At 57.5% G+C, this 13,690-nt stretch overlaps 5 protein-coding genes across 5 annotated transcripts; 2 read left to right on the top strand and 3 right to left on the bottom strand.

The window, feature by feature from the left end:
• Positions 1 to 312: 312 nt before the first annotated feature.
• On the top strand, positions 313 to 1,823 carry N657DRAFT_586901 (Isocitrate/isopropylmalate dehydrogenase). The gene is made up of 2 exons (XM_062789809.1): positions 313 to 531; positions 623 to 1,823. The coding sequence occupies exons 1-2, from the start codon at positions 507 to 509 to the stop codon at positions 1,666 to 1,668; spliced, it is 1,071 nt and encodes a 356-aa protein (XP_062652957.1). The 5' UTR covers positions 313 to 506; the 3' UTR covers positions 1,669 to 1,823.
• On the bottom strand, positions 1,754 to 4,949 carry N657DRAFT_586904 (translation elongation factor G). Its single transcript, XM_062789810.1, has 4 exons — positions 4,640 to 4,949; positions 4,458 to 4,572; positions 2,362 to 4,388; positions 1,754 to 2,287 (listed from the first exon to the last, which is right to left on the bottom strand). The coding sequence occupies exons 1-4, from the start codon at positions 4,837 to 4,839 to the stop codon at positions 2,233 to 2,235; spliced, it is 2,397 nt and encodes a 798-aa protein (XP_062652958.1). The 5' UTR covers positions 4,840 to 4,949; the 3' UTR covers positions 1,754 to 2,232.
• A 112-nt stretch (positions 4,950 to 5,061) lies between these two features.
• On the bottom strand, positions 5,062 to 7,316 carry N657DRAFT_639759 (acid protease). The gene is made up of 3 exons (XM_062791831.1): positions 6,584 to 7,316; positions 6,211 to 6,531; positions 5,062 to 6,156 (listed from the first exon to the last, which is right to left on the bottom strand). The coding sequence occupies exons 1-3, from the start codon at positions 6,912 to 6,914 to the stop codon at positions 5,300 to 5,302; spliced, it is 1,509 nt and encodes a 502-aa protein (XP_062652959.1). The 5' UTR covers positions 6,915 to 7,316; the 3' UTR covers positions 5,062 to 5,299.
• Positions 7,317 to 7,431: 115 nt separating this feature from the next.
• N657DRAFT_639760 (PLP-dependent transferase) lies at positions 7,432 to 9,308 on the bottom strand. The gene is made up of 2 exons (XM_062791832.1): positions 8,470 to 9,308; positions 7,432 to 8,417 (listed from the first exon to the last, which is right to left on the bottom strand). The coding sequence occupies exons 1-2, from the start codon at positions 8,953 to 8,955 to the stop codon at positions 7,698 to 7,700; spliced, it is 1,206 nt and encodes a 401-aa protein (XP_062652960.1). The 5' UTR covers positions 8,956 to 9,308; the 3' UTR covers positions 7,432 to 7,697.
• A 257-nt stretch (positions 9,309 to 9,565) lies between these two features.
• On the top strand, positions 9,566 to 13,624 carry N657DRAFT_639762 (uncharacterized protein). Its single transcript, XM_062791833.1, has 4 exons — positions 9,566 to 10,087; positions 10,155 to 10,267; positions 10,330 to 10,620; positions 10,675 to 13,624. Exons 1-4 carry the CDS (start codon positions 9,942 to 9,944, stop codon positions 13,356 to 13,358), a joined length of 3,234 nt encoding a protein of 1,077 aa, XP_062652961.1. The 5' UTR covers positions 9,566 to 9,941; the 3' UTR covers positions 13,359 to 13,624.
• Positions 13,625 to 13,690: the final 66 nt, after the last annotated feature.

Raw genomic sequence — 13,690 nt, forward strand, 5'->3', positions numbered from 1 at the left:
AGACTCGAGTCTGGACTCAACCATCAACTTCGCCTTGAGAAACATCATAGGTCGGGAACGGAACAGCGAGCCTCGCGCCTGCAAGCTGCCTGCATTAGAAGAGTCGGCGGGCAGAAAAGTGATCGGGTGCTTAGATGAAAGAACAAGTGGTGAACTCCCCCGACATCGCAAAGCCAGGACTCGAGTGGGAGTGGAGGAGATGTCGAGTTGCTTTGCTCATTGGGCTTCTGAGCATAAAGTATTGTTGATCAAGAAAGCGAATTATTGCCAGCCTACACCGTACTGTGACAGCTATGAAACTGTAGAGGAAAGCTCAGAGAAGATTCGATTTCCATTCGTCTTCGGAACATGCTGTTTCGTCGCTGAGAGGGCAGCTGCCCAATCGGTTACAACCTCCGATCCCGGCCGGCTCATCGTCTTCTGTACAATCGAGCTCTCGGCTGCCATAAAAAAAAAGTTGCAACAGTTGAGCCAACTCACTGGGAAACGCCAATTGAAGCGCAGCCATGGCAGCTCGGACTCTTAGAATCGGTAAGCAGCTAACAACACCCGGAGTTCTCAAGATTATCCACAGTCGTCTTCCCATTTGCCCAATGTCGAGTTGGCTGACCTCCTTCTCCAGGTCTCATCTCCGGCGATGGCATCGGCAAGGAGGTCATCCCCGCCGGTCGGCGCATTCTCGAAGCCCTTCCCGCGTCGCTCGGTTTGAAGTTCGAGTTCGTCGACCTCAAAGCGGGCTGGGAAACGTTCCAGGAGCAAGGCGTGGCGCTGCCGGACGAGACGGTATCGATTCTCAAATCCGACTGCGACGGCGCGCTCTTCGGCGCCGTCAGCTCCCCGACCACGGCCGTCAAGGGCTACTCGTCGCCCATCGTGGCACTGCGAAAGAAGCTCGACCTGTACGCCAACGTGCGGCCCGTCAAGACGGTCGTGTCGGCGCCCAGGCCCATCGACATGGTCATTGTGCGCGAGAACACCGAGGACCTGTACGTCAAGGAGGAGACGACGCGCGACACACCCGACGGCAAGGTCGCCGAGGCCGTCAAGCGCATCTCGCAGCGCGCCAGCAGCCGCATCGCCACCATCGCCGGCGAGATCGCCCTGCGCCGCCAAAAGATCCGTGCCGCCGGGTCGCCCAGCATCCACAAGGGCCCGCTCGTCACCGTGACGCACAAGTCCAACGTGCTGTCGCAGACCGACGGCCTGTTCCGCTCAACGGCGCGCGAGGCGCTCGCCGTGCCGCGGTTCGGGGAGGTCGCCGTCGAGGAGCAGATTGTCGACTCGATGGTGTACAAGCTGTTCCGGCAGCCCGAGGCGTACGACGTGATTGTTGCGCCCAACCTGTACGGCGACATCCTGTCCGACGGCGCCGCCGCGTTAGTGGGGTCGCTGGGTCTGGTGCCCAGCGCCAACGTCGGCGAGGGTTTCGCCATTGGCGAGCCGTGCCACGGCAGCGCACCCGATATCCAGGGCCAGGGCATCGCCAATCCGATCGCCACGCTCCGCAGCGCCGCGCTGATGCTCGAGTTCCTCAATGAGGAGGCTGCCGCCGCCAAGATTTACGCTGCCGTTGATGCCAACCTTGAGGAAGGCAAGCTGCTCAGCCCAGATTTGGGCGGTACTGCCAAGACGGAGGAGGTTGTCCAGGATATCCTCCGCCGTCTGTAAACTAAGGTCGGTGCTTGGCTTAGGAGGAACATGCAGGACTTCAAGGCAACTGGCTGTTGTAGTGATACCTGTCGTTTGTACATAACTGGTGTCTATGGGGATAAATAAAAGGGAAGCATAGGTATTAACTCCCCAATCTGCGGCGGCTAATTTCCAATATGAATACCACGTGGCTTGATAATTCAGAGCAGTGACCCTCCAGAACATGAAGCAGGATGGTATCATCCCATGATTACAGTACCCAATCTCCAACCGCAAGCTGTATCGTGTATCATATAGTACAACCCTTATACGTACAAACCCAGGCTACAAATGCAAGCCGGCCCCTGTATCTTGTGGCGCCAGTCCCAGCGACATGACCATCTACCCGTGATCTATCCCAGAAGTAACCTGTACACTTCACCTTGTGCGTGTGGGGGGATAATTTCCCGACGCGAAGGTGAGGGAACTCTTCCCATCATCAAGACATACCAACTCCCGGCTTCCTAGTCAGGGCCGAGGATGGGTTGTGTGCCCGGCATCATATATGAGGTAAGGCAAGCAGAAACCAACCAACCTGCTAGTTTACTTGGTCCGCTTGGCCTCCAACTCCTTCTGGTGTGCCGCAACCAGCTCCTTCCTGTTGTTGTGAGACACATCGGTCAGCACCCATCTCAAAGACGACGCACATAGTATGTAAGGGCAGGTACTTACTGCAGATGCGGCGGCGCCGCAGCGTAGTGGCTAAACTCCATGCTGAACTCACCCTTGCCCTGTGTGGCGGCGCGCAGGTGCGTGCTGAAGCCAAACATGGCGTTCAAGCTGCACTCGGCAATCATGGTGAACTCGTCGGCGCCGACCTCGGTATCCACAATGGAGCCGCGCTTGTTCATCAGCATGAGGACGTTACCCTGGAACTCGGCAGGCGCGGTGATGGTCGTCTTCATGAGCGGCTCAAGCACGGTGCCGCCGGCCTCGGTGAAGGCCTTGCGGAAGGCCATCTGCGTAGCCAGGTTGAAGGCGTAGTCACTGGAGTCGGTGACGTGGGTGGCACCATCCGTGATGACCATGGATGCGCCGATGACCTTGTGGCCCAGCAGCGGACCCTTGATACAGGCCTCGTCGAAGCCCTTCCCGCAGGCGGCCAGGTACTTGTCAGGGATGGTGCCGCCAACAACGCGCTCCTCGAACTTGTTGGCCTCGGGATTCTCGGCGTTGGGCTCGATCCAGCCCATCACGCGGGCGTAGTCGCCAGGGCCGCCCGTCTGGCGCTTGAGGAGGTAGTCGAAGTCGGCGCGCTTGCTGATGGTTTCGCGGTAGGCCACGCGGGGCTTGCCCGTCTCGCATTCGACCTTGTACTCACGGCGCAGGCGCTCGACGTAGATGTCGAGATGTAGTTCACCCATGCCGCTGATAATGGTCTCTTCGGACTCCTCGTCGACGTGCAGGCGGAAAGTCGGATCCTCGCGCATGAATCGGTTCATGGCTTTGCTGAAGGCGTCTGCGTCGCTGCTGCGCTTGGGCTTGATGCTGAGCGACATAACCGACTCGGGCACGAACATAGAGCTCATGCCGTAAGGCAGGCGGCCGTCTGTAAAGGTGTCGCCAGAGGCGCACTCGACACCGAACACGGCGCAAATCTCACCGGCACCAATCTCGGAGACATCTTCCATCTCGTTCGAGTGCATGCGCACAATACGAGGGATGCGAACCTTCTTGTCATTGCGCGAATTATACAGGTATTGGCCCTTCTTGAGCGAGCCTTGGTAGACTCGAATGTAAGTCAACTGGCCGTAAGGGTTCTCTTCGAGCTTGAAGGCGAGGCCGACGAATGGGAGGGAGTTATAAGGCAGAAGTTTCACGGGTTGTTCCCCCTTGGACCGGTCGAGGGCGGTGTTGTCAACGTTGGAGGGGTTCGGGAGATAATCGCAAACAGCATCCAGCATGGGCTGGATACACTTGTCGGCCAGGGCAGATCCCATGAGCACGGGGGTAAACTTGAGGCTGATGGTAGCCCGGCGAATGGCCGCCTTGATCTGCTCTGGCGTGGGAGTCTTCTCCTCGAGGAACATCTCGGCAATCTCATCGTCGACATCAGCCAGCTTCTCAATCAGTTCCTGCCTCTTCTGTTCGGCAAGCTCCCTGAGATGCTCCGGTATCGTGTTCGAGACCTTGACGTTGATGCCCCGCTGACCGTCGTTTCGGATGGACCTCATGTGGATCAGGTCGACGACACCCTCGAACTCCTTCTCGGAACCAATCGGGATCTGGACCGCCGCGGCGGCAATCTTGAGCTTGGAGTTGATCATCTCAACCGCCTTGAACGGGTTGGCGCCCATGCGGTCCATCTTGTTGACGAAGCTGATGCGCGGCACGTTGTAGCGCTTCATCTGCCTGTCGACGGTGATGGTCTGACTCTGCACACCGCTGACGGCGCAGAGCACCATGACAGCGCCGTCCAGCACTCTCATGGCACGCTCGACCTCGATGGTGAAGTCGATGTGGCCAGGCGTGTCAATCAAGTTGAAATGGTACGTCTCTTCCTTGCCGTTTTCCGTCTTCTTCCAGTCGGCAAAGGTGGCAGCGGACTGAATGGTGATGCCTCTTTCCCGCTCGAGCTCCATGGAGTCCATCTTGGCGCCGACGCCATCGCGCCCCCTGACCTCGTGGATCGCCTTCACACGGCCGGTATAGAAGAGAATGCGTTCGGTCACGGTGGTCTTGCCGCTGTCGATGTGTGCCTGTCGAGCTGCTCAGTGATGGTGTCCCTGCGCTAGCCCCACCCTCACCCTCTTTGTGTTCAGACATACTGCAATACCAATATTTCGAAGCATCGACAACCTCTTTTTCTCCTCGGGCGTCATGCGGGCGGCGGCGGCTTCGGGGGTCATGTTGGCGGCGGCGAGCTCCTTGGCCTGCTTCAACCTGGACAGCACATGCGTCAGCTCTCGCCGTGGTCCAATGAATTCAACCAAGCCCAAAAGGGACGTACGCAGCCTCTGCGGCGCTTGAGGCGCGGGAGACGGGACTCCTGCTGAAGTGCCGGAGGCCACTGAGACGGGAGTTGTAGCATTGCGCTGCCGGCGAGTTGGCGGCGGCGACTCGGCTGGTCAGACCGGCATAGCGAACTGCTTGCCTGGAGCCCACAGCGCAGCCGCTGTTCAGCGCAGCCACTGCCCGTATCACCCGCATCTTGACGAAAGACAGCGGAAGAAAGGAATGACTGGGCAAACGAAGGAGGTTCCAAAAGATGGGGAAGCCTCCGACACTCTCGCTGCTGTGGACTGAGTGTGTCTCGGCACCCCAGCCCGCGAAATTTTATAGTGGAGCCGAGGCAGGCACCGCGAAGATCAGTCTATCCCGGCTTCCGGTCATGCAGATCGCAAGGGTCCTCGACCACTGAACATTGGAACATCATGGTACTGAATCGTATTGACGTGCACAGTTTGTGCGTATACTTCCCCCTTCCCTCAGATCTGCTGCCAATAAACACTCAGATAATCGAACAACATCCTCCACCCACAAAGGTACAAGTACAGGAAATCCAGACATGCATTAGTCGACCAGGCCAACCCTCTCTTACATGAACTCCAGACTCCAGTCACATGAAATATGAACGAAAAAAGCGCAACTCATAAATGCGCCGAGAGGCTTAGGTAATGAAAAACAGTCCCGACCCAAGCGCCGTTAGCACCATCGTGACACCAACCACCATCATCTGACCGATCCCGAAAGCCGCGAGCATTCCCGCGGCGGCGTTCTCATTCCGGGTCGCGCTCGTGTCTAAAAACCCCGGGCTCGCCGCAAACCCCGGGCTCGTGAAGGCCGGACGGTTCGTCACCTCGCTCTGATCCGGCGCGACCGTGGCCGATGGGATCGGCGCGCCGCTGCTGGGGAACGGCACAATGTTGCTGTCGGTCGAGTTGAAGTCGGTCGCGGCGATGCCGACCTCGTTATTCACGAGGTCGTAGACCACGTATGCCGACCGGAGGAAGGTATCGCCCAGGAGGTAGGGGCTGTTGGTGAAGTTCTGGATGCCAAACGCGCAAACCTCCTGGCCCTGGTACTGGCCGGAGCTAAACGTTGGGGCGTTACCTGCGGTGAGGTCGATGACGAGCTCGTCCATGGTGACGTTGATCCGCGGGCCGCTCGGGCCTCCGAGGCCGAAGGAGAAGTAGCCCTTGCTGTTTTGCATGTCGCAGGGCAGGACGGCGAGCTGATACCGCGAGGAGTAGACGGCGCCAACCTCCTTCCAGATTTGGCTTGCAAGGTCATTGGGCAGATACGACAGCGTTGTTCCCGAATCGAGGACCACGGGGATGGGAAACTGTTCTGACGTCAGAGTGTCCCGGCCGCTCGAGCTGACCGCTTCCAGGGAGGTCAGAACCACATAGAAGGCGGTGTAGATATCTGGGTCTCGCTGGGTCGGGTAGATGGTGATCCTGGTCAGATCTCCTTGATACTTTTCGGTGTCAATTCCCCCGAAGAGGATGTTGCCCGAGCTAGCGTCTACGAGCAGTCAGCAGCAAGGACCAACCGAGGCGGGACACAGCATCAACGTACCCAGATCGTTCAACCACAGACTGTAAGCCACAGTGTTGATCAGGCCTTCGTTGACCATATGGACGGGAAGGTTGGGGTAGACGGAGGATGTCGAGCGCGTGTTCCCCACGATGGCCTCGTTGGCGGCGTAGCCGACGCCGACCAGTCCATTTGCAATATCAGTGCTGATACCCAGTCCCATGGTCATGTTCTGCAAGGTGGCGCCGCCTATCTCGAACACATCTGTGAAGTAGTCGCCCTTGGATGAGCTTCCATCGAGGTACTCAATGTCGAAATTCCCCTCCCCAACAACCGTGAAAGAGGTTGAGCTGTCAGAGTTGACTAGTTAATTGTGTTAGTAGAATCAGAGAGTCAGGGGTCGAGTCTGCCATACAGCTTCCCAGGCCACATCCTCCCTCGCCAGTCCGACTCTGCCGACAGACGGCGGCCCTGGAAGATGGCACCCAGATATCACTACTCCCAGTGTCCAACTGCAGCGTCAAGTCTTGGCCAGGCGTTCCCAACCTGCAAGTAGCAAAATACCCTCCTCTTGCTTGATCGTTCGTGACCACCTCCTCGAATGTGTCGGCCCGTTTCCTCAACCTGTTGAACTCCTCTTTCCGCTGCGACCTCTGTATATCCCACTGAACCACCCCATTGCCTGAGTATGCATTCACAGCGTCCGCGAGCAGCGCTCCAATAGTTACGGCGTTGTGCCCTCTCATAGCTGCGGAAATGACGTTGCGTATCGGTAAACTGCTGTGCACTGAGTTGATGAGTAGGGTAAATTGACGGCCAGATCCCCTCCCGCAGACAGCCAGGTGGAAGAGATCAAGAGTGATGAGAAAACCGCCCAGTCCCGGAAAAGGAAGACGGCGCACTGGCAGTGGAGTGCGAAGCTGGAAACGGTCATGGGGGAACCAGCGAAAAGACAAAGTCGAATAAGAAGGCGGATATACTATGTACTATACGGAGCACGATGTGTTCGTCACCGACCCGCCACAACGTTCTTGGCGGCTCGGGTGATCAAAACGCCTTGAGTTATTTAAGAACGTAGCGGCAATGTGTAAGCGAAAACAGGAAGGAAACAAGGCAAAAAGCGAGCGAGCGTGAGGTAGTCAAGGTGGCTCAGCATCACACGCTTAGCTGGTCCTCAGGCTGCCCCTACAGCCCTCGGATTGTGCTCGCCACGTTGACACGACGCACTAGGACAAAAAGTCTTGTGGTGAAACTGCAATGCCGAGACAGCCGGATCCAGTCTTGACAGTCTCCATCCCGTCGCGGTGATGTCAATCATTGACGCAGCTAGGCCGTTTTGGGCTAGTGTACATAATGATCTTGGCATTTTTGGACTGGACTGCTTCGACGCTGAAACAAAGCACAATCTGAAACCCTTCCATTGCGTGACGAGCATCGCTCTTCAGCAGCAGCATGATTGAGACAGCTCAGATTGACCTTCCTCCATTGCACTTGGTAGTCGGAGGCCGGGACGTGAACAATCAAGTGTGTCACTTCTTCGCCATCAAAGTCTCCTCGACATACCGGCCGAGTTTCGGCAAGGCCTCGAGCAGCACCGCCGTCTCGCAAACATACCCCATCCTCACAAACCCCCGAAAGTCCTTCCCCAGCCCAAAGCAAGGACTCGCCGGCATGACCAGCACCTTCGTCTTGTCCAGCAGATCGAGCACAAAACTCGCGTCGTCGACCGGCACGCCGTCCTTCCTGAACTGAAGCAGCGCCGTGGTCCCCGCCGTCGGCTTTACCCACGAGCATACCTCGGCGTACTTGTCAACCCATGCGCTCAACAGCCCCAGGTTGGCCCGGGCCAGTTCCGTGTTTCTCTTCAACAGCGGACCCACTACCGGCCGGGAAAGCGCGTAGCTGGCGACCTGGTCGTCGAGCTGCGACACGCTGATGGTGGTGTAGTCGCGCGCGGCCGCTACGGCGTCTATGATGCTCTTGTCCCGCGAGGCGATCCAGCCTGTCCGAATGCCGGCCAGGGCAAAGGCCTTGGACATAGAGCCGGTCGCGATGGTCTTCTCGTATCCCAGCGCGAGAATCGACGGAGGCGCTTCCACTCCGGCGGGGAGGGAGTGGTAGAGGGGGCTGTATACCTCGTCGGAGAGGATGATGATGCCCTTTGGCCGGGCGAAGGCAACGATGTCTTCCAGGATGGCCCGGGGGATGGTGCTGCCCAAAGGGTTGTTTGGGTTGTTTATGACGATCATCTGGGTCTCGTCAGTAAGAGGGTTTTTGTGTTAGGTATCCGGAGCATCTTACCTTGGTGTTCGCCTGCACCAGCCCCTTCAACTCTCTCACATCCGGCACATAGCCGTTCTCCTTCTTCAGCTTCCACAGGGATACCTCGGACCCGAGGCTCTCTGGGACCGAATACAGCTGCTGATAGGTAGGATAGACGCAGATGACATGATCACCAGGGCCCACCAGCGTGTAGAGCGTCAGAAAATTGGCGGCGATGGCGCCCTGGGTGATGACGACGTTGTCGGCCGGGAGCGGCTCGGCATCGGATGCGCGGTCCAAGAGGGATGCGACACGCTGACGAAGCGCCTCGGAGCCCCGGATGGCTCCGTACGTCAGCTTCCTGGAGAGGAGGAGTGGACTCGCCGCGTCCTTGTCCTCGCACAGCTGGATCAAGTCATCAACAGAGACGGAGGCTGCACAGGTCTCGGCGACGTTGAGCGAACCCGGAGTAGTCTCCAGGCGGTCCATCCATTGCTCGACCTCGAACGGCTCGATCTTGACCATCTTTTGCTGATAATTTCAGTCCTGGGGACGCTCGCCGGTGATATGTCTATCGTTGCGCACCAAGTTACCAAAGGATCGTTGACTCGGTATGGCACTCTAGTTCCCCTACGGCTTCCGAGCGACCTTTTTGAACTCGCGACTCCATTAGTAGGCGGGGTCGTTTTGGATACGCCCTATGGCTAACATTGTGTCCACAATCATCTCTGCTCGGGCCAGCTCGACACATCGAATGATTGATTTCTCATGGCCTCATTGGTTGGATTTTTTTGATAGGTCTGAAGCTTCACGACCGGTCGTGCTGACAGCTTGGTGCCATGATCAAGAAAACCTGTAAGTTTCAACGGTTGAAGATGACCAAGTGGTTGCCATGTAAGTAGCGTCCTGACTCTTGTGGCTGGGCGGATGTTCCCGTCTTGCATCCATCCAACCACGACCGCCCGTTGGTGTTACACTCACATGCTTCACGGTTGTGTAAATTACGCAGGTTCCAGCAGCCACACCAATCGCACCCTTGAGCAGGCCTACCTGGACTCTTGGAGTCAGTGTTCCGATACCAGGTACCCCACATCGACAGCATAAGCTACCTCCACGCACTAGCGGCTGCCATGTAGCGTGAATAACATCCAGACTGCCACGCTTTCGCAAGACTATCATTTTGTCAGACTGTCGTTTCGTATTTTGATTACTTCCGGGTCCAACGTTAACGTCAGGGTCCTTTCTTCACTGTGGTAGGCGCGACTTCAGCTCCACTGTCTCGAGGCCCAAGCTTGCGACCAAGTGTGGCGTAAGCTTGCTCTGATTGGAGATAGGCGTCTCGGTCCGTCGGTCAATCAAGCCGTGGGGTTGGTCGCAGCCTGCCGGCACAGCGATCGCCGACCTGCCCAGCTTCCGGGCTCTTTTCACCACCTCCGCGTCCCCTCTCTGCATTCGTCAACCTCGTCGGTGAGGCCTTCCTGACAGGATTGTGATCGACCGCTTCTGCCATCATGGCGCTCCTACGGCCCCGTGCGCTCGCTGCGGCGTTGCTATCGTTGTCGTCCATGGCGTATGCCTACACCAACTACTCGTCTGTCGACATGATACGAGCGCAACTAGCCCTCCTGGAAGATCGCCCAAAGGACTGCCCGCCGTGGTATGACATCACGCTGGCTTCTCCAACGTGGCTCCCACTCGGCATGCTGATGGTTTATTGCTGGCAGCTTCAACTGCAACCTCCCGATATACTCGTGCGGCCAATTTGCGCCATGTAGCGAATACAGCGGCAAATGCAACTGCCCTGCTGGTTTTGGCGGCGACAACTGTCTCGAACCCCGTACGGAGTCCCTTATACCTCCTCCTTCCTTGGGGACCTTACTCATGACTGCCATTCTCCAGTTTGCGGATCTCTAGCGCGTGGGCCAGACCGCTCGGTGCGGCAGGGCAAGTCCTGCGAATGCGACGACGGCTGGACAGGCATCAACTGCAACGTGTGCACAAGCGACCGCGCATGCGATGCCCTGACGGAAACAGGAGACGGCGGCGTCTGCTACACCGGCGGCGAGGTGGTCAAGCAGAACTACCAGATGTGCGATGTCACAAACAGGGCGATTCGAGACCTCCTTGGCGCCCAGGTGCCCCAGGTTACCTTCACCTGCGAGAAGCAATCCGGGGAGTGCGATTTCCAGTGTAAGTTCACTGTCGGTTCCTGAGCAAACCGGGCCCCTTACTCACAAGCTGCAGTTTGGGTTGATGAGCGCGAGTCGTTCATGTGCCACTTGAACGAATGCCAATCAAGCGCCGACTTCGACACCTCCGGCGGGAAGAACTCGACATCTTACAAATGCGAGAAGATCCGCTGCGAGTGTATCCCCGATCGCATGCTCTGCGGCGAGAATGGTTCAGTCGATATTAGCGACTTCCTTGTCAACATGATCCGCGGTCCTGCCAAGTTCGAGTGCACGCAGCAGCCCGGGGAAGAGAAGAAATGCGCCTTCCAGGAACCGGAGATGAACAACCTAATCAGCGACATATTCGGCGACTCGAGCATCCTGCTGACCTGTGGCGCGGGAGAGTGTCTCTACCATACCGAGGTGCCCGGGTACGCGCCCGAAGTGCCCAGGATCAACACGCCGCTTATTGCTGGGGCCGTTGCCGCATCTGCGCTGTTCCTGGTTGCTGTCATTCTCGGTACCTGGTACCTCTCCCGAAGACAGTTCAAATATGGGCCGATTCATTTGGACGACTCGGATGACGAAGCCATCAAGCTCATGACAGATCATAAGCCGGCGTCTCTGTACTTCCAGAATGTCTGCTACAACCTCAACGGCAAGGACATTTTGACGGGTATTCAGGGCATGGCTCACCCTGGTGAACTGACAGCCATCATGGGAGCTTCTGGTGCAGGGAAAACGACCTTCCTCGACATTCTCGCGCGCAAGAACAAGCGCGGCCATGTCTCCGGAGAATTCTACGTCAATGGGGAGAAGGTCAGCGATGCAGACTATAAGAACGCCACCGGCTTCGTCGACCAAGAGGACACCATGCTCCCTACCCTGACCGTCCACGAGACCATCCTCACCAGCGCCTTGCTCCGCCTGCCGCGGGACATGACACGGGCTGCGAAGGAGCAGAGGGTGTTTGAGGTTGAGAAGCAGTTGGGTATTTACCACATTCGGGATTCTCTAATCGGGTCAGAAGAAGGCAAGGGGCGCGGTATCTCTGGCGGAGAAAAGCGGCGCGTCAGCATCGCCTGTGAACTTGTCACCAGCCCTTCCATCCTCTTCCTCGACGAGCCTACCAGCGGCCTCGATGCATACAACGCCTACAATGTCATTGAATGTCTCGTCACACTGGCCAAGACGTACAAGAGAACTGTCATCTTCACCATCCACCAGCCCAGATCCAACATTGTTGCCCTGTTCGACCGTCTCATCCTGCTGGCTCAGGGAAAGACGGTGTACTCCGGGCCTCTCCACCAATGCCAGGAGTACTTCGACAACATCGGATACAGCTGCCCTCCCGGCTTCAACATTGCCGATTATCTGGTCGACCTGACGATGCACGCTGGCTCTACCGCGTCCTTCGACGACGGCACCCTTTCGGCTGACGTGGCAAGCGTAGGTCCCAGCAGCACCAGGGCAGTCAAATCTGTCGCCAGCATTTCGGGCACAAGCGTAGGCGATGACAGCCTCGTCGAAGCGTGCTCGTCTCGTCCGAAGAACAAGCGCAAGGACTCGGTGCGGCTCAAGCAGGAAAGGGAGCTTTACACCCGCCGCAAGCATAACGTCAACACTGCCGCGTCCTCGGATGCCGGTGATGAGATTGGCGCCTACAAGCTCCAAGCGACGCCACACCGTGTGCCGCCGCATAACCTAGATGAGCACGACGACCTGCCCCCTCCTGCTCCCACCGGCACCGACCTTGACATTCTGGTGCGCTCCTACATTCACTCCGACATCGCCGGAAACACGCACGATGAGATTCAGCAGGCTGTTGCAGCAGCCGTCAGTAGCAACGGCCAGAATTCCAACGGAGCTATCGCAGATGGCAACATCAACATCCCTACCATGGGCAGGGGCTACGCCCGCGTGGGGCTCTGGCGACAGTTTGTCCTCCTTTCGCAACGCACGTGGCGGAACCTCTACCGGAACCCGATGCTCATGCTTACACACTACGCCATCGCCATTCTCCTCGCCGTTTTTGCGGGCTACCTGTTCTACGGTCTGTCAATGGACATTGCCGGCTTCCAGAACCGCCTCGGCCTCTTCTTCTTCGTCCTCGCCCTCTTCGGCTTTAGCACCCTCACCAGCCTGTCCGTCTTCTCCCAGGAGCGCCTCCTCTTTGTCCGCGAGCGCGCAAACGGCTACTACGCACCCGTCACCTACTTCGCCGCCAAGGTGCTGTTTGACATTGTCCCGCTGCGCATCATCCCGCCCATCCTGTTGGGCGGCATCGTCTACCCCATGACGGGCCTCGTCGCTGAGGTGGACAAGTTTCTGGTGTTCATGCTCGTCTTGGTGCTATTCAACCTCGCCGCCGCGGCTATCTGCCTATTTATTGGCATCGTCTGCAAGGACGGCGGCGTCGCGAACCTGATTGGCAGCCTGGTCATGCTGTTCAGCCTGCTCTTTGCGGGCCTGCTGCTGAATCATAATGCAATTCCCAAGGCCGCGCTGTGGTTGCAGTGGCTGTCCATCTTCCACTACGGGTTTGAGGCGCTGATTGTCAATGAGGTCACGCAGCTGACGCTGATTGACCACAAAATTGGCATCGATATCACGGTGCCGGGCGCCGCTATTCTCAGCTCGTTTGGGTTTGATAACCAGGCCATGTGGCCTGATATTATCAACCTGGGCGTGTTCGGGGCGGTGTTCATTGTGCTGGCCTACGGAGCGATGCATGTGTTGCTTGTGGAGAGGCGGTGATTTGAGTCTTGTGGGTGGAAGGGGCCCGAGAAGGATTCAAAGGGATGTGTTTCGGGCGTGAGAGAGGGTCATTGGTTCTCGCGGCGGCAGTTTTGTGTTACATGGCTGTGGGGAGAGTCTGGGTAGTTTTGAAGGTTAGGCGTTTGCGGCGCTTCCATTGCTTTTGCAACCAGTTTCATATCAGGGCACCCGTCAGACATCGTACAAGTTTCCTCAAATGTAGAATAATACACTTGCAATGCGTATATCAGAGGCCTTGCCTGACCTCAATTCTATTTGTACAGGACCCGCTGTTGCTCGGTTTGATACATCGCATACATCGCCGCGATAAC

This window comes from Parathielavia appendiculata (genome assembly GCF_033297405.1).
Source record: "Parathielavia appendiculata strain CBS 731.68 unplaced genomic scaffold N657scaffold_1, whole genome shotgun sequence".
Taxonomy (NCBI): domain Eukaryota; kingdom Fungi; phylum Ascomycota; class Sordariomycetes; order Sordariales; family Chaetomiaceae; genus Parathielavia; species Parathielavia appendiculata.